The 22,573-nt window shown below is 38.6% G+C and overlaps 1 protein-coding gene across 1 annotated transcript in view; it reads right to left on the reverse strand.

The window, feature by feature from the left end:
* Nucleotides 1–22,573, reverse strand: part of zgc:194282 (tyrosine-protein kinase Srms) — a 40,576-nt gene extending 18,003 nt beyond the window's left edge. The window contains exons 1-3 of the mRNA XM_038309315.1: nucleotides 21,754–22,573; nucleotides 16,572–16,693; nucleotides 9,956–10,122 (exon numbers count right to left, since the gene is read on the reverse strand). Of these exons, the coding sequence (XP_038165243.1) occupies nucleotides 9,956–10,122; nucleotides 16,572–16,693; nucleotides 21,754–22,127 (663 nt within the window). The 5' untranslated portion in view covers nucleotides 22,128–22,573. The remainder of the gene's footprint in view (nucleotides 1–9,955; nucleotides 10,123–16,571; nucleotides 16,694–21,753) is intronic.

The following is a 22,573-nucleotide window of genomic DNA, read 5'->3' on the forward strand; positions in this document are numbered from 1 at the left end:
TCAGAGTTAACCTCAGATTTATTGGCATTCTGTTATCTAGATTTGAATTTTGATCCTCACAGTCCCACTAGAGGGCATTCACTAACCAAGAACTAAACTAAACTAAAAAGATAACTTATCTTCTCATTTAAAAAAAGGAAGTTTGAATTTTTAACTAGGTTCAAAAATGGATTTAGTGATCATTAATCTTAGTACTGCTCATTAGAAGTAACAGACACACTTAATTTAAACATAACTAATTCTTGATTTAAGCTCAAATAGCTCTTTAGGTAGTTTTTGACTCTGAAAGTAAAACATGCTACTCTTCTGGATGTCCACAGACAGATACGGTCTTAACATGATGAATGCTTTAAACTTGTCTTTCTCCTCCATTTAGCCTGTAAACCCCGTCCCTACAGGGCATGCTCTGCAGACGTGAAAGCTGCTGTGTCCCCTGATTGCTTTGATAACTTTTTGCAAAATATATACAGGGACTTTTTTGTTTTTCCTTCACGCTTCAGACAAAGTCAAGGTCACAGAAACGTAGAGATAAACAGCAAAGTCTTTGAACCCTGATGACAAGGAAATGGAGATTTAGTGCCATTCATTGTTTTTCACTGATAGAAGATACTTGTTTCACATTCGACTTTTCCTTGTATCTTTATTACTAATGTTGTTAATCTCTTCTGTAAAGCTATATTAACACAAATGGGTAAAATCTTAATGGAGAAAATTAGGTTTGTTGTATTCTTTTAATTTTCACATAAAGGGTTCGACTATTTTACAACATTTTAATTGTGGTTAACATGAACCTATATTTGTAATTCTCCAACTGATGACACGTTCAGACCTCCATTTTGAATAGAAGGTTCATATTTTTTGTGTTTGTGTTTGCCCTTCCAGTCTTTTCCCTAGATATACAATTTTCTACAAAGCAAAGGTTCACATGCGCCGGTCAAACGGACAGAAACCCAGACAAGAATTCAAGCTTCCACAAAGCAAGCCTTAACCATTAGAAAAAGATCCTTCATGTCAGTGTTTATGCCTCTGTAATGGTTTATGTTGTGGATACGGAAAGCTGATGTCATTCTTTAAGGTGGAAATGTAAAATGGATGAAAGAATGACTAGAAAACATGTTTCTGCAGGAAAGTATGGCTGAGGTACGGAGCTCTGAAGAGGATTAAATTCCATTTATTAGTTAAAAGTAGGGGTGTCCAAATCTAACTTTTGGGTTTCTGATTCAATACTGATATTGGTACAATTTATTTATACCAATATTAACGCGATTCTATATCAGCATTAATCTTTCACATTTTAGAGTGAGGAATGATAGAAAAGGTTTGATATTTTTGGGACAGACAATAGTTAGATATGAGAACAAGAGATCTGTTTCTTATTCGCCAAAAAGTCACAGAAACTTAAAAAATAGTAGATTAAAGGAAAGTGTTTTTGTGAGCTTTCTAATAGCTGAGATTCTAGAGGCAGGCGTATATATTCTGATATTTATTTGATAATATAGAGCCGATATCGGACCGAATTCCGAAAAGTATTTCAGATGGGACATCTATAGTTAAAAGGAACATTTCATTCCTTCTCTTTAGATTCTTTATTTCTTTTCTTTTTTTTTCTTTTTACAAAAAACACAACAGTAATTCTCCCTCCTTTAATTGATTACAGAATCAACACTCAGGCTTTATGCGGGTATGTTTTTAAAAAATCTCTGGGAACACCTAGACTGACTAATAATTTCTTTTTGCAATAATTGTTTGACACAATTGAATGCAATAACTTTTTATATATAATCACTTAATTAGATTTCCCAACATTTAACCATTGTGTTCATTAACATATTGGTAACAAAATGGTAAAGTAGGTTAAAGTAAATGAGGAGCACAATGTCAAAACAAAAGGAAACATTTATTGTGATAAAAAAAAATGATATAGCAAAAAAATGTTTTAAACAAATGCTTCAAACATAGATCAATAAATATATATGTTTGATTATAAATAGTAAAGACACAGGTTACTGATTTTAAATATAAAACAGTAAAAATCAAAACTGAAAACAATATTTGGATTGAAATTAAGGACAATTATTTGAAACTTTATGATTATTTCAGATTACTTCAGCGATAAGTTTCAACAGATGTCAATAGAATCATCAAACATTTAAACCAAAGACAAATTAACAAAGAAATCTGTCAGTAAAGCCAGAAATGGGATGAGAACCAATGTGCTAATGTAAGAATTTCTGATTGAAGACAAACGTTCACGGCTAAAAACGGCTCAGATCCTGAACTCCAGCCTCATATGAGGAAAAAACTGAACTCTCAGCCGGTAAAACTATAAACTCATTTGATATTTTGAACTTGTTGTGTGAGCGTTCAGCTGCTAAACTGATTTAAGGGCAACAGACTGTTTGTCTGCATGTTAGCAGGCCAATAAACACAACAAGCACAACGGGAGCCCAGCGTGGGAGGAGGATAACACTCCACTAAAAAAAATTATATTACATAACAAAGACCAGGACAGGTGGGGCCTAAAAAGTGCTTTATAATTAATAAGTAGATAACTACTTTCAAAAGGTAAGAAATAAAAGCAACTTAAAAAGGTTAAGACAGATCTTTACTTCCCCTCTAATCTTTAAACCATGTTTGCTACATTAAATTCATTCAACCCAGTTCAGTGACCTGATCAGTCCTCCACATCTAAAGAATAGTTTATTAAAAAAGTAAAAAAAAAAAAAAAATTCATTTGATTGCTGATGGTGTTGTAAAACAAAGAACTAAGAATGTACGATACGTTTAGTGTTTTAAAATGTTTGACTTCCCCGCAGATTTCTTGTATTTCTCCTTTTCTTATCTTCCGCCCCATAGATAAAAATCCTCATTTGAAAACTGCTATTAGTATTTAATAAGATTTTGTCTGTGAGAAATACAAAAATATTACTTGAAAGAAATATGACAAAAAGAAAAGTGAGAAAAATGTAATTAATGAGAAATGAAGTGAAAAAACTGGAATTTTGCACTTTTAGATCAAATAAATAATTAAATGGAGTGAAAATTATTAAAGAACATTTGTTTAGGTAGCGTCAGTATTCAGTCTTAAACAACATGCATCAAAAAAATATCACACCAAAGAAATCATACTGAGAAGCAGAGATTTCAAACAAATCATTCTACTTTTAAATAAATAAATGTTTTGAAATGAAACAGAAAAAATATTGAAATAAAAAAATTTTTTTTAAGGTGGATATTTCTTATGGACAAAAGAAAACAAGAAAAAAAACTCAGATTATAATCAGGTGCTGGATGTACAGTAGATTGTAGAAAAATGCACACTAATAAAAAGAAATAACATGATTTTTTTATGTTCTTTAATGCTTGACATTAAATCGGACTGAATGTTCTCAGTTTAAGTCAGTTAGGATAGTGAGAAACATTTCCAAGTACTAGATGTCATATATCCTAAATCTTGGAAGTTTCTGGCTTTAAAGAAAAAGATTTTAAAATAATTCTCCGAAATAAACAGGGACTTTTTGTTTTTCCTTCACGCTTCAGACAAAGTTAAGGTCACAGAAACTGTAAAGATAAACAGCAAAGTCTTTGAACCCTGATGACAAGGAAATGGAGATTTAGTGCCATTCACTGTTTTTCACTGATAGAAGATACTTGTTTCACATTCTTACGTTTCCTTATATGTTTATTACTAAGTTGGTTCATCTCTTCTGTAAAGCTATATTAACACAAATGGGTAATGGAGAAAATTAGGTTTGTTATTTTCTTTTAATTTTCACATAAAGGGTTGAACTATTTTACAAAATTTTTATTGTAGCTAACATGAACCTATATTTGTAATTCTCCAACTGATGACACGTTCAGACCCCCATTTTGAATAGAAGGTTCATATGATCCTTATTTCTATTGAACTACAGTTTGTGTTTGCCCTTCCAGTCTTTTCCTTAGATATACAATTTTCTACAAAGCAAAGGTTCATATGCGCCGCTCAAACGGACAGAAACCTGTAAATGTTTATGCCTCTGTAATGGTTTATGTTGTGGATACGGAAAGCTAATGTCGTTTCTTTTCAAGGTCGAAATGTAAAATGGAGGAAAGAATCACTAAAAAACATGTTTCTGCAGGAAAGTATGGCTGAGGTATGAAGCTCTAAAGAGGATTAAAACTTCATTTATTAGTTAAAAGTAGGGGTGTCCAAATCTAACTTTTGGGTTTCTGATTCAATACTGATATTGCCGCTTTAACAATTTATTTATACCAAAATAACGTAATTCTATATCAGCATTTATCTTTCACATTTTAGAGTGAGGAATGATAGAAAAGGTTTGATATTTTTGGAACAGACAATAGTTAGATATGAGAAGAAGAGATCTGTTTCTTATTCGCCAAAAAGTCACAGAAACTTAAAAAATAGTAGATTAAAGGAAAGTGTTTTTATGAGCTTTCTGATAGCTGAGATTCTAAAGGCAGGCGTATATATTCTGATATTTATTTGATAATATAGAGCCGATATCGGACCGAATTCCGAAAACTATTTCAGATGGGACATCTATAGTTAAAAGGAACATTTCATTCCTTCTCTTTAGATTCTTTATTTCTTTTCTTTTTTTTTCTTTTTACAAAAAACACAACAGTAATTCTCCCTCCTTTAATTGATTACAGAATCAACACTCAGGCTTTATGCGGGTATGTTTTTAAAAAATCTCTGGGAACACCTAGACTGACTAATAATTTCTTTTTGCAATAATTGTTTGACACAATTGAATGCAATAACTTTTTATATATAATCACTTAATTAGATTTCCCAACATTTAACCATTGTGTTCATTAACATATTGGTAACAAAATGGTAAAGTAGGTTAAAGTAAATGAGGAGCACAATGTCAAAACAAAAGGAAACATTTATTGTGATAAAAAAAATGATATAGCAAAAAAATTTTTTAAACAAATGCTTCAAACATAGATCAATAAATATATATGTTTGATTATAAATAGTAAAGACACAGGTTACTGATTTTAAATATAAAACAGTAAAAATCAAAACTGAAAACAATATTTGGATTGAAATTAAGGACAATTATTTGAAACTTTATGATTATTTCAGATTACTTCAGCGATAAGTTTCAACAGATGTCAATAGAATCATCAAACATTTAAACCAAAGACAAATTAACAAAGAAATCTGTCAGTAAAGCCAGAAATGGGATGAGAACCAATGTGCTAATGTAAGAATTTCTGATTGAAGACAAACGTTCACGGCTAAAAACGGCTCAGATCCTGAACTCCAGCCTCATATGAGGAAAAAACTGAACTCTCAGCCGGTAAAACTATAAACTCATTTGATATTTTGAACTTGTTGTGTGAGCGTTCAGCTGCTAAACTGATTTAAGGGCAACAGACTGTTTGTCTGCATGTTAGCAGGCCAATAAACACAACAAGCACAACGGGAGCCCAGCGTGGGAGGAGGATAACACTCCACTAAAAAAAATTATATTACATAACAAAGACCAGGACAGGTGGGGCCTAAAAAGTGCTTTATAATTAATAAGTAGATAACTACTTTCAAAAGGTAAGAAATAAAAGCAACTTAAAAAGGTTAAGACAGATCTTTACTTCCCCTCTAATCTTTAAACCATGTTTGCTACATTAAATTCATTCAACCCAGTTCAGTGACCTGATCAGTCCTCCACATCTAAAGAATAGTTTATTAAAAAAGTAAAAAAAAAAAAAAAATTCATTTGATTGCTGATGGTGTTGTAAAACAAAGAACTAAGAATGTACGATACGTTTAGTGTTTTAAAATGTTTGACTTCCCCGCAGATTTCTTGTATTTCTCCTTTTCTTATCTTCCGCCCCATAGATAAAAATCCTCATTTGAAAACTGCTATTAGTATTTAATAAGATTTTGTCTGTGAGAAATACAAAAATATTACTTGAAAGAAATATGACAAAAAGAAAAGTGAGAAAAATGTAATTAATGAGAAATGAAGTGAAAAAACTGGAATTTTGCACTTTTAGATCAAATAAATAATTAAATGGAGTGAAAATTATTAAAGAACATTTGTTTAGGTAGCGTCAGTATTCAGTCTTAAACAACATGCATCAAAAAAATATCACACCAAAGAAATCATACTGAGAAGCAGAGATTTCAAACAAATCATTCTACTTTTAAATAAATAAATGTTTTGAAATGAAACAGAAAAAATATTGAAATAAAAAAATTTTTTTTAAGGTGGATATTTCTTATGGACAAAAGAAAACAAGAAAAAAAAACTCAGATTATAATCAGGTGCTGGATGTACAGTAGATTGTAGAAAAATGCACACTAATAAAAAGAAATAACATGATTTTTTTATGTTCTTTAATGCTTGACATTAAATCGGACTGAATGTTCTCAGTTTAAGTCAGTTAGGATAGTGAGAAACATTTCCAAGTACTAGATGTCATATATCCTAAATCTTGGAAGTTTCTGGCTTTAAAGAAAAAGATTTTAAAATAATTATCTGAAAAGATTTTCCTCTTATTATTCTGGCATGTGGCAAAGAAATTATATTGTTGTGGCCATTTATGCTAATTTTTTTGTCATTTTTGTTTTTGTCAATTTGTTGTTTTCGTCTTTGGGTAGTTAGAATATATTTCATTTAATTTAGGACCAACATTTGTAATTCATTTTTTATATTTCAAATTATTTAGATTACATTGTTAATTGTTAGACCCTCTCATTAATTAGAGTAATTAAGAACACACCAGGTGGTGGAGGCTTTGTAAAAAAAATATTTGCCACTTTTTCAGAGCTTCAAACGTTAAATTTAAACATTATTTTTTGTTTTCTTATTTTTGGTTACGACTAAGTTGCAAGACACTTTTAGTAATTATTTTGTCTCTCCTTTACAATAAATAAGTTATGTCAGAAGTGCGTGCAAAGCCAAAAACCGCTTGTTGCCACCCACGGCCTTTGTTGGAAATGTTGTTTTTATTGTTGTGGAACAGAAGGCTGTGACAGACATTAGAAACCCTAACAGACCTAAACTAAGAGAAGTTCAGTGTGATCTGATGTCAGTGTTTGCGCTGCAGTAAAGAACTGAATTACTGATGGTTTGGAAATGTTTCCTTAGGCCTGTTTTAACTCAAGCAAACAGGAGCGATGCAGGTGCTGATGGTATTCCCTGTATGTACCGTGTGTCAACATTCCTCAGCTGTGCTCTTTTAAAAGTGGTCAAACCAGCTCAGCACATGCAGCTGACATGCAACAAAGAATGGAGCAAAGAATGAAGAGAGCCGAGGCTGAAAGTCCCTTCAGATCAAGCTCATCTCATCTTGAATAAAATTTTTTAAAAGTATTTTCCAGTTTGGAGAGTACCCTGTTTGTGCAAAGAGTCTCTGTATGAAGGATCATATTTGCATATAATGCGTTTACGTGCGTGCATTAGGGGGTTTCAGCTTCAGTGTCCACGGCCTCAGACTCACAGCTTCCGCTTCCGCTGGAAGGGAAGAGAGAAGAGGGAGGAATCACCGATTGTTCTTCGATGAACGACATTTTTATTTTTATTTATCTTTTAAATTTGTTTGCCTCAAAGTCTGATTTCTGAGCAGATGATGGGTAAGTAATCATGCTTTCCATTCTGCTTAGAAAAAAAGCCAGCAGATATTGGGGAAAGCTGCCTGGTTCTGTGCAGCCGGTTCCCGCTGGGTCCGAACTGATGAGCCATGAACACAGAAAGCAGCTTGCTGGGAGTTTAAAATAGCTGCAGAGCAGAAATAGCTGCGTAATGACGACGTCTTAACATTTATGCTCAAACTGCTCTGCATGTTTTCCCCTATTTATTGATGCATGTAAGCCTAACCAAGATATTCATGATAGTTTAACCTAGCTTATTCCAATATGATATTTTCTTTCATTTTGTATGATTCACTGAAGTTGAGGACACACAGCCTTATGTTTTTCTCTGTGGACTTTTCGTCTAATCAGATGGATTATTGCAAACAATGGTCCTGGATGCTGCTTTCTTTTCCAAGAAACCCTTTAAAAAAAAGTGTTTCAGCCTTTCCAGATTGATTCTGTGTTCACACCAAGCCTTTAAAATGATTTTAACTCTGCCACAGTCTGGCTTGTGGAGAGCATAACTGTAGAGGAGCTCAGCAGCTCTTTAGTTACAGACTTATACACCCCATGTGTAAAAACGAGTGCTACTACAGCTTATTCATCCCCTGCTGCCATCAGACATTACAATGCCACTGCACTACAAGCTGGAGTAATAACACTGCAATAACTTATACTATTTATCTAAAAAAAATGCACTTTACCTGCCACCACTTTAATATACAAAAGATACTGTATATATAAATCACTTTAAGTCTCTCCTTCCTTATTTTTTATCATCCACTGTATATATCTGGATGCCCTGTATACATTTCATGCACTTTCTCCTCCTTTGTGAACCTTCTGTTTGTTTATAAGAGCTGATGCCACCAGTGAATCTCACCATTGAGAGATCAATAAACTTCTATTCTATTCTATTTTATTCTATTCTATAACCATGAAAGTGACCCTGAAGCTGTAATCTGGCGTGGTTATTACTGCAGAGTTTATCTGGATCCTGGAGAGATTTGTTTGTATTCTGAAGGCATTGAAGTAGAAGAAGAGGGAAAACAAATTAAGAGCCTGAATCGGAAGACTAAATGATATGAAAATATCCTGTGGGGCTACATGGAGTACAGAAGAGGTCCGACTACATTTAAACCCCAAAATAGCAACAGAAATCATATCAAACAGACTTTCTTATTCCTGCTATTCTAAGGCACAATCAGCTCAGTACTCGAGCAACACAAACCCCGAAACAACAGTTTGTTCTGACCGTCTAATGATCTTATGAAAGGAAGGAGAGTCTTATTTGTCTAAATAATGGTTTCTCTCCTGTTTCCTCAACCCAGATTCCATCAGGTTTCTAAACGGATGGACCTGGTGTTTTACAGATGTTTGCACAGATGTTCTGATTGTAAGACGCAGCTAATTTTGTTTGCTGATGCAGATCCTCAAGAACGCTGAGCGTCTCTGACTGCCATGCATTATTATCATGAAATGCAACCTTTGTTTTTTTAGCCCTTTCAGCTATTTGCATGCATGAATAATCTGAATGGGGTTGTGGATTGTTTGAAGATTATTAATATATTAATGTGAATTATATTTGTTCAATTCAAGGTGTTAAGAGCGCATCACGGTTGTGTGTCATAACTAAATATATAAAAAGGGGAACATCTACATCAGAAATATAAAAAAAAATACATATTTTTATCAGATATGACTTTGATCTGCAAGAGTGGGTCTTAATCTGACATTAAATGCAGAGAAAACACTTCAAAACAGCTTCTTAACAAAAATGATTTGCATAAAAATAAGAGTTATTCATTACAATCAAAAAAAGCCATTGAGCCCAAACCTTGCCTGTAACTGGGTTTATTTCTTCTAATTTAAATCTAATTTTTCTTGTGAATTTTGTCCAAATATGCTGCATTTAGAGATCATTTTAAGTGCACTAAGCAGTTTGGAGAGAAAGTAAAGTGAAATACCTGAAAACTGATTTAATATGTCAACTTAAAAAAAAAAAAAAGATAAAAAACACAAGAAACTTATAAATTTTACTAAAAAAAACCTACTGAAATGAAATTTTAAAAACAACAACAAAATGTAAACAAAAAATACAAGAAGGATCAGTTTTCATTAAATTAGATAAAGGGAATAAAAATCTCTGTAAGTATAATAAAACAGTTTTAAGAAAATAAGAAAATAAATACAATATATACGATAATTTAATTAAATAACTTAGAGGTAAGATAAACCCCTAAAATAAAACAGAATAAGTAGTAATAATGACACATTTATTATCCTCAGACTAATCCAGGTCTTTCCTATGAGCAGAATGAAGGTTGACAGTTTGGTGTAAATATCAGAGGGTCTTACCTGCTGGGCACATGGCTCTATCAAGTTCACTCCCAGGCTGCGTGGGTTCTTCTGGTAGTGAGAGATCAGCTCACCCAGGGTGGCGAAAGAGATCTTATCTGAGATAAAATAAGCTCCGATCACAGAGCGCTGGATCCTGAAGTGGAATATTTTCCCCTCACTTCGGGCTGCAAAACATTGATAACAATTAGTGCGGTTGTATTTATAGAGGCCTAATCAGACATGTTCATATCATTGTGTCTCTAAATGTGTTCATTGGAGACTGGTGCTAAAACATGGGGTCAGAAAAAGAAAAAAAGTTTCATCTAAACTTCAACAGACCCCCTTTATGCTACGTTCACACCGGACGCAGCAGGCGCGGCAGAAGAAGCGAGTTTACATGCAAAGTCAATGGCTGAAAAATGAACTTTTGCTGCTGGACGCGCCGCCTCAACCAATCAGAGAAGCTGATCTGGGAGCTGGCCGTGAGACAGATACATCGCTGATGACACAGAGCGCTGTGATCACTCCTCTGAAACAGTTTATTGATGCATAAATTAAGTTAAAATGCAGAAATCTGCCGGCAGAATATGTTCGCTTTTATTATCCTGGTGCCTACAATTTGGATTATTTAGATGAAAAACACCTACCAGCCGCCGCGGTGAACCGCGAGGAGGCAACCCAGCCACAGGCTGCTGTTGAATGGGATCCTACTGACAGCGCATCTCTGGTATGTGGGGGTCTGAGCGGCTCCAACAGAAATAATATTGGAAGGCGGGATGATAATCTGGATGAACTGACAGCAATGATTAAGTTTTCAGGGGGATTTTCTCACTTTAAAACGTATCAAAACTACTTTATTCCCACTGATCACAGCAAATATAGCTGCAAGGCAGAGAAAGGATAGTGAAGCTCCGCCCAACGCGCGTCAGACACAGTTTTGCACCGCGCAGCCAGAGCAGCAAAGCTGCTTCAGCCGCGCGTCAGAACTAACTGGTACAAGCAGCAAAAATGAAGCAGCAGACGCGATTTTGCTGCTCTTGCTGCGTCCGCTGTGAACGTAGCATTAGACCACATTAAAATTGTGGAAAAAACAATCATGAGAAAAACTGTGGACAGCTTATAAGAGACTTCTTTTTCCTAATGTATTTAGACAGTTAGGAAATACTGAAATATTCAGTAAATACAACAAAAACGGAAGAAAATATAACAAAAAAGTATTTTGTAATATGAATTAAAACACAATTTCTGGTAAGATATAAATTAAGGATTTTTAATCCTTAATATTTCAACTTCAAATCATCATTAATCTACTTAAAAACCCTTTCAATTGTTTAACATGGTTGCTCCTGGTTGTTGAAGTGAGAATAAACACTATTGTGAGATTAAATAAGATTAAAATAACTGAGGGTGCACCAACTGATTAATGCCTTTCAGGAAGATAAGATTGAAATATTTTAAGTGTTTTGTGATCTTATAACAACTGAAAGTGGCAGTTATAAAAAAAAAAAAAAAACCTGTATTGATCTAAATCGGTATCGGCATGTCAGGGTTTTTTTTTAAAGATCAGGAATTGGTGATTGGTCAGAAACCTGCAATCGGTGCACCCCTTAAAAGAACCTCGGAAAGGAGACATTTGAGTCTAGTAAAACATTTTAAAGTAATTTCAAATCAGCCACTTAGACTACAAGAGGTGGACAAAAGGTCTGTGTCCTGGGTGGGGTCGTCTAAAGATAAATAATTCAGATACCAAAACAGTGGAAATGTTTGATCGAATCAAATGCAGCTTTCGTGGAGAAGGATCTCATACATCCCACTGAGCATAAAGATAAAGAATCATGATTTGGGGATGTCGGAGGACATGACCAGCTCACCATCAAATTCTACTCTTTACCATGGGTTGCTTGAGGAAAATCTTAGACCATCTTTATAAAACTTAGATCTGGAACATGAAAACAATCCAGAATATTTGAGTAAAGCCACCAAAGACTAACAAAGAATATAAATGGAAACTTTAGGACATAGTAAAGCCAAGATGTTGATCTCACTGTGGTGACTTAAAACAAGCTGAATATGCAACAGACCCTAATACTTTCCTCAGTTAGAGAGTATTCTCCTCTGTTTAAATGAACAAAATATTTAATAGGTTGCTCTTATTGAATACATCATGTGATGCTAACATACAGTCACTCCCTAATGTGACTGTGGGTGGTTTTTGGCCTGGAGTTGATGTCATCAGACGGTGCCCAACCTTCGCAGGGTGTTTCGACCCTTAACCGCTACACCCTCCAGCTGGCGGGTCAGCAGTGGTGGCCAGGTCACTGCCCATCATCTCCAGGCCTCCAGCCCCCCTCCTCCCTCTTAAACCACAACCAGCATGAGGCTCTCTCTGCTGCCTCCCCAATCCTGCGCACAGCTGTCTTCCTCTCCTTGCCAGATATTCCAAGTGCAGTGAGCACAGACCACATTGACTGTGCTGGGAATCCTCTGCATCCGACCTCCACTGGAAACAGCCATGCTTGCCAGCCTTTGTCTTTGCAGTCCATGATGAGGTCTTGGTATTTTAGGTTCTTCCTCTCATGGGCCTCCTCACAGCCTTCCTCCCAAGGCACAGTCAGTTCCACCAGGATGATCTTTTTGGCTTGCTCTGACCAGATGACAATGTCAGGCCTCAAGGTGGTCTGGACGATGGGTGGGAAAGTGAGCTTCTTCCCCAGGTCGACTTTCATCTCCCACCCCTGTGCCCCCTGGAGGATGTTGGTTCTGGCTCTTTTATTAGAGAGTGGCTTTTCTCCTGCCCTGATGAATTGCATTGATGGTATTTGCAGCTTAATTGGCTGTGGTCTTCTCCTAGCCTGCTCGAAAATGTCAGCCATCACTCGAAGCACTTGGTCATGCCGCCACCTATATCTCCCCTGGGCCAGAGCGATTTGGCACCCTGCTAAAATGTGGGCCAGTGTCCCCTTCTTTCTGCACAACTTGCAGAGCGGGTCCTCCCTCAAGCCCCACCTGGCTAAGTTCGCTGGTGATGGAAGCGTGTCATACACGGATCTCAGGAGGAAGCTAACACGGAAAGGTTCCAGCCTCCAGAGCTCAGTCCATGTGACCCTTCTGTTTGGGAGGTCCCATCTGGTCCATGTTCCCTGGGTCGCCAGCTCCACAGCCTTAGCCCTCCTTTTCTCCTCCTCCTGGTGACGAACTTCCACTTGTACCATCTCCCGCTTCTGCTGGACGCTTGCCTTCCTCCACCGTGTGAAGTGAGATGTTCCCAGTCCTTGTCGACCAATGCAGACACTACCGATGATGTCTCTCAACTCCAGGGAGCTCTCAGCTTGTCTGACTGCAGTGTCGGCTGCCCACTTACGGCCTGTTCGTGTTGTGACTCCTGCATTGCTTACTTGCTCATCCTTTGAGTCTCTGAGCATCATTGCGACCTTGCACTTGGCCACTTTGAACTCCTCCACCACAGAGGAAAATGGAAGTTGGAGCTGTCCTGATCTAATGTAGAGCCCAACTGCAGTGAAGCTGGGAGGGATACCTAGCCATCGCCTGAGATGTTTATTCACTCTCCTCTCCACTCCCTCCACTGCAGTCACTGGGATTTGATAGACTGTCAACAGCCACATAAGTCTTGGAAGGAGCCCATGCTGGTATATCCAGGACTTGAATTTGCCGGGTAGGCCTGACTTGTCAATCCTCCTTAGCCACTCGTCCGCCTGATTTGCAGTGTCAGAGATGTTGTTTCTGTCACTGAGGGTGTCATCGTACCACTTCCCCAGGCATTTAATGGGGTTCTCCCTGATTGTAGGGATCTGCTCTCCTTGGACATGCAGTTCGAAAGCCTCTGTTAGTCTCCCCCGCCTTATCACCATGCTCCGTGACTTCCTGGGCTTAAAAGCCATTCTTGCCCACGATGCTAAAGCCCCGAGAGTCTTTAGGATCCACCTTGCCTGCACATGCGTTGTGGTTGTTATGGTGAGGTCATCCATGAATCCTCTCAGTGGGGGTTGTCTGCTTCCTGCTGCTGTGACTGGTCCCTTGGCCTCTGCTGCTGCTGCTGTAATCAGAAGGTTCATCCCCATGATGAACAAAATGGGGGATACTGTGCATCCTGTTACAATGCCTTTCTCCAGTAGCTGCCATGTGGTGGTAAACTTGGCAGTCTGGAACCGCAGCTTGAATGACCCCAGGTAGCTGTTAATCATCTGCCTGATCTTGACGGGGATGTGGTACTGCTCCATAGCCTTGTTGATGAGAGAATGGGGCATGGACCCATATGCATTTGCGAGGTCCAGCCAGACAACTGTTAGGTTGCCCTTGCTCCCCCTGGCCTCCTGGATCAGATGGCTGAGGATGGTGGTGTGTTCCAGGCATCCAGAGAACCCTGGAATCCCCCCCTTCTGGATCGAGGTGTTAATGTATCCATTAGTTGTCATGTAGTTAGTTATTCTTCTCGCCAAGACTGAGAAAAAGATCTTGGCTTCTACACTCAGCAGAGAGATGGCGCGGAACTGGCCGATCTCAGAAGAGTCCTTCTCCTTTGGCACAAAGCAGCCCTCTGACACTCTCCAGGTAGTTGGTATGCTGCCCTTTGCCCAGATTGTCCGGAAGAGCTTCCAAAGTCTACGTAGCAGAAGTGGACACTTCTTGTACACTTTGTAAGGCACTCCGCTTGGTCCAGGGGCTGATGCTGTCCTTGCCTTTTTCACCACCTCCTCCACTTCCTTCCAGGTCGGTTCTCTGGTCACCAAAGGTTCTGAGGGGAGTGGCACCTTGATGATCTTTGGGTGGCTGCTAAGAAGTTCATACCTCTGTGGGTCACAGTGAGTCAACCTCAGAGCCTCTTCAACCTCCTCCTTAGAGCTGCTGAGTGATCCTGATCTTGCCTCTCCTAATAAGGTTTTAGTGAACCTATAAGGGTCTTTGATGAACTGTGCCCTCTTTGCCCCCTTCTTCTTTCTCTGCTTCCGTGTCTGCTCTGCCCTTCTTAGCCTGCGAAGCTGCTCACGAAGCCCTGATGTTAGGTCTCTAATTCCCTCTTTTTCCCCTTCGGTGGCATTCTTGAACTGCCTGGATAGTGCCTTTATCTCTCTCCGCAAGCTCTGCATCTCCTTTTCCCTCCGATTTGGTTGCCGGACATTGGGAGTACTGGTCTTCCTATCCTCGACACCAAACCGCTCCTTGGCCACATTATAGATGATTGCTGTCATCGTTGCCATCTTCTGTTCTGCTGCACCTACCAGAGCAGTTTCAAGAATCTTACAGAGGTCCTCATCCAGCTGCTGCCACTCCTTGTTGCTGTTCATTTTCGGCCATTTTATTCTGTCCTTTGCAGGTTGAGGTTGCTGGGAGGCATCAGAGTTGACCACTGTGTGGTTCAAAGGCAAAGCTGTTGCCAAGAGATCTCCAGTGCTGTGGGGTGCCTCCTGACTGGGGTTCTCCTGCGTCTGACGAGGTGTCTCCACCCTGCGCTGCAACAAAATTGCCTCCTTTCCACACTTGGTCTTGGCTTGATGGATCTTTAGCCCTCTGGTGTTCTTGCATATCTTGCCACATTGGCATTGCACTTCTGGTGCCTAATGATTTTACACGACTCTAGGTGGACAATGATAGCATGTAAATAAACTCTATGATGGGAAAATAAAAAGCTGGATAATGGTGATCCATTATGGAGAATATGAGAGAAGGTAACTTGGCAGATATTTTAAACCCCCTGCACCTTGTTTGCAGAAGGTTATTCACATCGAAAGTAAAGAAAATATCTAAAATGTATGAACTAAAATTCCATCTTTAATTCAACAGGAAAAGGTCAGAAAGATTCAGATTCCTTTTTATGCTGATGACTGTAAAATTAACACCCTGATGCATCCAGGTAAAAAAAACAACAACAAAAAGTTGAGTCAGTCGTCCAGGACGTTTCCTCTTTCTTTAAATGTTTTGTCTCTCCCCAGAGACTTATTTAGTCTTAAAGAAAATTCAGCCTTATAAGCAGAACCTTCGCACAGTGGATCAAGACCATGGCAACCATTGAAACTGGATTTCCAATGAGCAACAACAGCCATAACGATTGATCCTTAGTCATCTGAAGGCTGCTTATGAGGATGATGTACATCTTAAAATCATTCTCTGTTTCTTAGTCAGGATTTTTCCCTCTTACATCTGATCTGCTGCAGCCAAATGTCTGACAGCTCTCTCTGGATTCAGTTTAGAGGAGACAGAACCTTTGTTCAAGCAGGTCCGAAACATACCACTACATGTCAGTGAAGCTCTCTTCAACCGTTTTTTAATGGTTGAATTTAGTTTATGAATTTTGACTCTTATTATTCTAGTCATTTCCATCAGCATTCATTCTTTTAACCTCTGCGGGTTTATTTATTTCATTTTCTGTCCTCTGCTAGTTCTTGTTATTGAACAGTCCTTTGGTTTGTCATGTTAGTTTACAAAATAAAAGCCTCTAAGTGAAAGCTTTAAGTACAGAGAGTGAGGCTCAGATTAATGCAGGGGGAAATGGGGACGATAAGAGGGCAAACTAATTAATTATATATAATAAAACTTTGTAGAGATGAAATGTAAATCTGTTTAAAAACGCGAGTTTGTAAATGCATAGATGCATACTCAGGCATCTGGAGACACTCACCAGATATTGTGTATTCATCACTGTGACTCTCACTGATGCGGACCAGGAACGCTCCATCTTTGTTTTGGGAAGCAAGAAGCAGCTTCTCAGCTTTCACACGGTTGATGTTCCCATAGTACCACCTAGACAGGGAGGACAGGGGATGAAGGGGAGAGAGAATGAAGAGACATATGAAAATACGTCTATGAATAAGAATTTTTAAAAATCAGACATGAGGAGGGTAAAAATGTTTCCTTCCTCATAGGAAGACAGGACAAACAGAAACTGAAAGGATAAATGCAGATAATCTAGAAGATGCACATCGTGACTTTCTCCACCCTGAAACCAGACAGAGGAGGTTTTTTCCTCGTTGATTGAGTCAGTTGGAACAAAACCATTTTTAAAAGGTGTTTGTGTTTAGCTGGGTTCTGTATAAAGTGTGAAACATTTCCCTTGGAAGGTCAGAGAAATAAAACCCAGCAGTTGTACCTTTTCACTGAGTTCAGCCTGTTTGCTCAGATTTCAGAAGCTGCTCTTTATTTACCCTGAGTTATCCGGGTGGGTGGGTCTGCTCTCTGAAACGCTCGGGTTTCACAGAAACCAACAACATGCCATCAGCCCAGAATCGCAGATCTTAGATAAAATGCTGAGAATATGAGAAACACAATCTCTAAAATACCAGCCGTGAATTAAAACAACTATGATAAACGTTAAATATTATACTTAACCTTGACTTGTTTCATATTCTTAATTTCTTGTTTGTTAGAATTGGGTTTAACCTTTAACTGTTAGTTTTTTCAGCTTTTAACAGTCTCACACCTCTTTATTTGTCTGAAATGTTTAATTGTGTTTGCTGACAGGCCTCTGAGATCATCCAGTCAGTTTTAGGTGAAGGTTTAAAAGACTGAGCCTAAATTCTGGTTTTGGAACCAGTTTGCTATGGATCACCAAACCAGACCTATTTGTTTTCTGTGATCTTTTGTGTGTTTAATCATCAGATTAGAACCAAAAGGTATTTTATGTATTTGTGATTTTCCTTGTTGAAGGATTTATGTCCATCCGGATCCCAGCTTTGGTCCCCAGAACTCCACCTCAACATGAAGGAAACTGCTTGTTTGTGGACAGTTTTCATGACAGCTATGATCTGAACATACAGGATGTCACTGATTTCCACAGTACCAGGTCAGTTAACCCTTTAAAGCCCGATCCAAGAATAAAACAAAACAGAAAATTACTTTTTTTTGGTTTGAAGTCCTCATTTGGCCTTTTAACAAAATATGTAAAAAGAAAAAACAGAAATACATTTTTGATATTAATAATTTATTACTATGCGATAAGTCAAGATTATTTTTTGTGTAATCTTCTGCCCTCTGTTATCAGGTATATCTGATTGTGTACAATAGGATTTTGAGCAAAGTTTTTACCATTAAATTATGCAAAAGGTGTCAGACGCAAAACATTTCAGAAACTGTATGTATCAAATATGATACATTTGGCATTACAGGGTTAAGACCCTTTGTCCTGCAGCATGGTGGTAGAGGGAAGACCGGAGCACATCTCTCTCTGCAGCAGAACCCTCTACCTTGATTACCAACCATAATCTATCTCCCTTGACTATCATCATCATTGTCAGTCTCAGCCTTCCTGTGTTGTTCTATTCTGAAGGCCGCCTCATCTGCCCTGTTAGCAGGAGCTATAGAGGAGACAAAGCCAGGAGACTATGGCCTCATTTAGGATGTAAAATCAGCTGTAAATTAGTCTAATGCACAAAAAATACACGTGTATATAAAAAAATCTATAAAAAAGTACGTTAAATGCTAAAATACCTATGATTCCGTTTATTTTCACTGAAAATCCTTTTCATGAAAAGGTTTTGCTGAATATTTGAATCTTATTTCAGAAATATGTATAAAAATGTGAGATTTTCTTATAAGCTCCTGTTGTTTCAGTGTCTGACACAAACATCCCCTGTTGTTTTTTCCACAGTGGGAACAGTTGTGTTTGCTATCCCAGGATTGTGTGTTGGGTTTGCAGTGTGAACAGGAGTTGACCTTAAAGAGTTTTGCTGAAACATGATGACTGCATGCAGGCGGGATAAATAATGGAGGAGCCACAGCTGCAGGGCGCTGGAAGCATGTATGCTCTCAGCTACTTTCAGCTGCAGTCCAGCTTCACAGGAAGATGCTGCTGTAGGATGATCATGGGATAAAACCGATTTAAAAGAACAGAAAAATCAGCAGATCAATATTAAAAGCTTCCTAATTTAATCATCTCAATTGAATATAAACATTTCCTGATTTGTTTTTGGACTAATTGTTTTGATCGCCTCAATTTCTAACCAATGGTTGATTGGTTACTGTACCAAAACTTTTATTTTTATCGATATTGTACACTTGAGAAGCAAATACATTTTTTTTTTCTTGAGAGTCTAGAAACATCCCAACATCTTCACTTTGATTAATCTCCCACTCTGCATTCCCAAGTTTTTTTTTTTTCGTCTGACTGCGAGGACAACTCTTCCACTGACCTCTTTAGGTTAAAACATTTGATGCACAATTTACTTCTTAACAGTTTATGTTCAAAGTGTCAACGTTTTTAACATCCAGCTGCAGGGTGGTTTAAGATTATTAGCATTAAGCAGGAGGATTGAGGGGCTGACAGCGAAGATTTAACCTGCTATCTTCCATCTTGGAGCAGACTTTTGGTACCAGAGTTCAGGTAACACTTAAAATTCTTATTTATTGTTTAAACAATATTATAAATGTTACCATGCTTGAATTGTTTCTGATAAAACAAATTCAATCTTAATCACGTCCCATCGGTGGGACTCAAAATTGGCAGCCTCATGCTGCCGCAATAAGGCTACTGTCCACCTTGACGACGCTTTTATACGGTAGGCTAGACCCACCAAAGGTTAAAAAAACAGCAGTTGATTTCATCTGTGCCTTTTAAGAGGTTAAAATGTTTTGTTGTTGTGGCCAGTTAAAAAAATGTGAATCTAAATAAATTATATATTAAAAAATAAGAGATCCTTTTTATTTTCAAAAAAATGTACATAGAGATTAATTTTCTACCAAATGCGTAGTATTTTTCACCGTCTGAAATTGTTGCAGATCTATTTTATTGTCAAACAGATCTAAATGCAAAATATATTTGATTTGCCACTTTTTTGTGGCCCAAATGTTGACTTTATACACCGTGACATCAGAGTGAGATGAAATCCAAACCCATGGAAGTATTTTTTTAAAGCATTCTCCAATCACATGTCTTGCTTCATATTTAATCAATAACTATAATCATCTCTGGTTTATACATTTATTATGGGTTCAATTAACAGATGGACATAGAACCTGGCCTAAAACATGAAGACTCAGCGTTTAATGTCAAAAGATAGGGAAAAAATTTCTTTTTTTTTGTCTCAACAGGAAATGAATCGATTGGAGAGAAATAACTGCTGTCTGAAGAAGTCTTGGATTAACTCAGATTAAGAAAGACAGTATTTAAAAAGTCTAATGTGGAGTAATAATTTTATCAGGCTGCAGTAATAAATGAAGGGATTAGATACTCTGCAGAGCCATTAATTCACGTTCTGATAGCTGGAAACCTGTAGGGCGCTGGTACGAACGCTCACTGCCCTTTGTGCTCATGATAGAGGCTGAATGCTGAAAAGGTTGCTGTCTGAGTTCTAGAAAATGAAGGGAAATAGTCTGAATGTTTTATAAAAGCAGCTAAAAAAAGAACAATCTGTTTCCACTGAGGATCCCTGAATTCTGATGAAACATGGCTGTTGCACAAACAAAAGAAACTTTACTGGCATCCATAACATGCATGGTTATCATCATTATCAGCTGTACTGCTGAGAGCAGTCAGTTTGGGTGCCTGGTACTTTATTAAAAAAGGAAGATGACTTAGAGAGCAGGCACCAAATCCAAGCTTGAAGTTGGCCAAGACTCCCAGCAGCAATAATCTCAGCAGAGCCTTTCTGCTGCTAAGCTGAGATAATCAGTGTTCATGTAGTGCAGAATGGACTCATCCAGGGGGGTTCAAAGCTGCAGACAGAAAGTCTCCCTGAAGGCAAAGTCTGACTAAATAAGACCTCACACTTAAAGCCAGATTTGATCAACTTCTGTTGAAGCAAAGGATCATAATCTGTTTTACCCTGAAGCCATCTCAGGAGCGAAGAGCAGCATAAAATGCAAATATATCCCCCGCAGGACCAGCTGTCTTCTATTTTCCTGCAGCTCTTTGTTTCTAAAACCAGTAACATGGAGAGTCTAAACCACCGTTGCTCACTGTCCTTCATGCTTTAGGTGCGTCTTTCCTGCAGAACACCTGATTCAAGTGGACAGTAAGTCACTTTATAATTCAAATCAGGCATGTTGGCAGGAACATAACTAAAACATGCAGAAGGGAGCACTAAGAATGAGAATTGAGAACCACAGCATTAACAATTCAAATGTGAGATCATCTCAATATGCTTTGTCTCGTTTTTATTTCACGAACCCTCCAGGCTTTTTGAACTTTGGGCTGTGTTTTTAAACATTGTTTTTAATGACACCCCAACTTAAAAGACCCGAGGGCAACAAATAATGTTGTTTTAATCAGAGCATTTGAGAAGTTGTGCATTATAGTAACAAGCTTTCTTAGATTAGAATTTTGTGCTTTATTGTTGGTTTAAAAAAAAAAAAAATCAGTTTCTTGCATTAATTTGGGTAAAACCAAATTATTCTGGGGATAACACCCTTTAAAAAGTCTTTAGTTATTAAAATTATTTTTTTTAATGCATTTCAAGGTTTAGGGCTTAAAATGTTAATTTTCCTTTTTTTTATCACAGTTGGAGGGCAAATTGGCCCCTATGCCTTGTTATTCGGTGCATATCTCATGCAAACCTCCTGAAGCCAAAGCAAACTTTTGAGTTTCTCCCGGATTATTTTCTCCCTCAGTGACATTTGAGTGTCAACAGCTCTCTGAGAGCAGAAAGGTCAAATCTGGGTCACTGTCACTTTGTTCCCATTGACTCTCAGGTGATTATGATTCTCCTGAACCACAGGATCTATTTCAACAGTCAGAAAATGCCCTCCACCTTCAGTCTGAAGTCTTTAACTCGCTGAGAATCATCCATCAGGTGAGAGGAGAGATTACACACCAATAATCTGATGTCCTTGTGTAATAATGAGGAATCAGGTGTGCTGGGAGGACTCACTTGTGTTTGGCGAACTCGTCCTGCAGCAGAGCCACGTAGTTGGCCGGGATGAGTCCGGACTGCGGAGAGCCGGTCAGCTTCTTGGCCAGCACGTAGTCTCCTCTCTTCTCGATCACCGACAGCTTGTCCCCCTCCTTCACCGTCAGCTCGTCGTCGCTCCGGGCCTGGAAGTCGAAGAGCGCCGCGTACAGCTGCACCGGCCGCTTCTTGGGAGACGGGGCGCGGATGTCACCAGAAATGGTGCGGATCTCTGCCGGATGGGCCGCCGGGTTGGCGATGACCAGATTGGGAACCGGAGGGTAGCGGATGTCTGGCCAGATCCGGTTCCAGAGCCGGTTCAGGCAGGGACAGCAGGAGCGGCAGCAGTCCTCCATCCTGGGACATGAAGCAGGCGTTAAAGGAGAACCAAAGCCGGCCGAGGACACCCTGTCAGCAGCAGGTCTGTCCGCCTCTGCCGGTGAAAACAACCAAGAAGGACCAGCGAAGGATGGGCAGAAGAGCTGGAGGAACCGGTTTTCTTTTCTGTTGAGATCATGGATCTGAGCTCCGCGCCCGCAGTGCGCACGGCGGCTGCGGGAATGCGGAAATCTGGTCCATTCAAGGCGGCAAGGTTCCCTGCAAGGACTCGGTACCGCGATCCTAAATGATCAGCGGGATGAAGCATGGCTCCCTGGGGGGAGATCAATCCATCTCAGGCCGGGAGGACAGCAGGAGCGCCGCTGCAGCCGCTGATGCTCAGGTGTGGAAGTGCAGAGGTGACGCTGCAGGACGAAGGCTGCGTAAAAAGGTTTGGGTTTGGCGCTGCGCTCACGGTCCGGCC

Source organism: Cyprinodon tularosa, unplaced genomic scaffold (assembly GCF_016077235.1).
Source record: "Cyprinodon tularosa strain WSP-4 unplaced genomic scaffold, ASM1607723v1 ctg66, whole genome shotgun sequence".
NCBI lineage: Eukaryota > Metazoa > Chordata > Actinopteri > Cyprinodontiformes > Cyprinodontidae > Cyprinodon > Cyprinodon tularosa.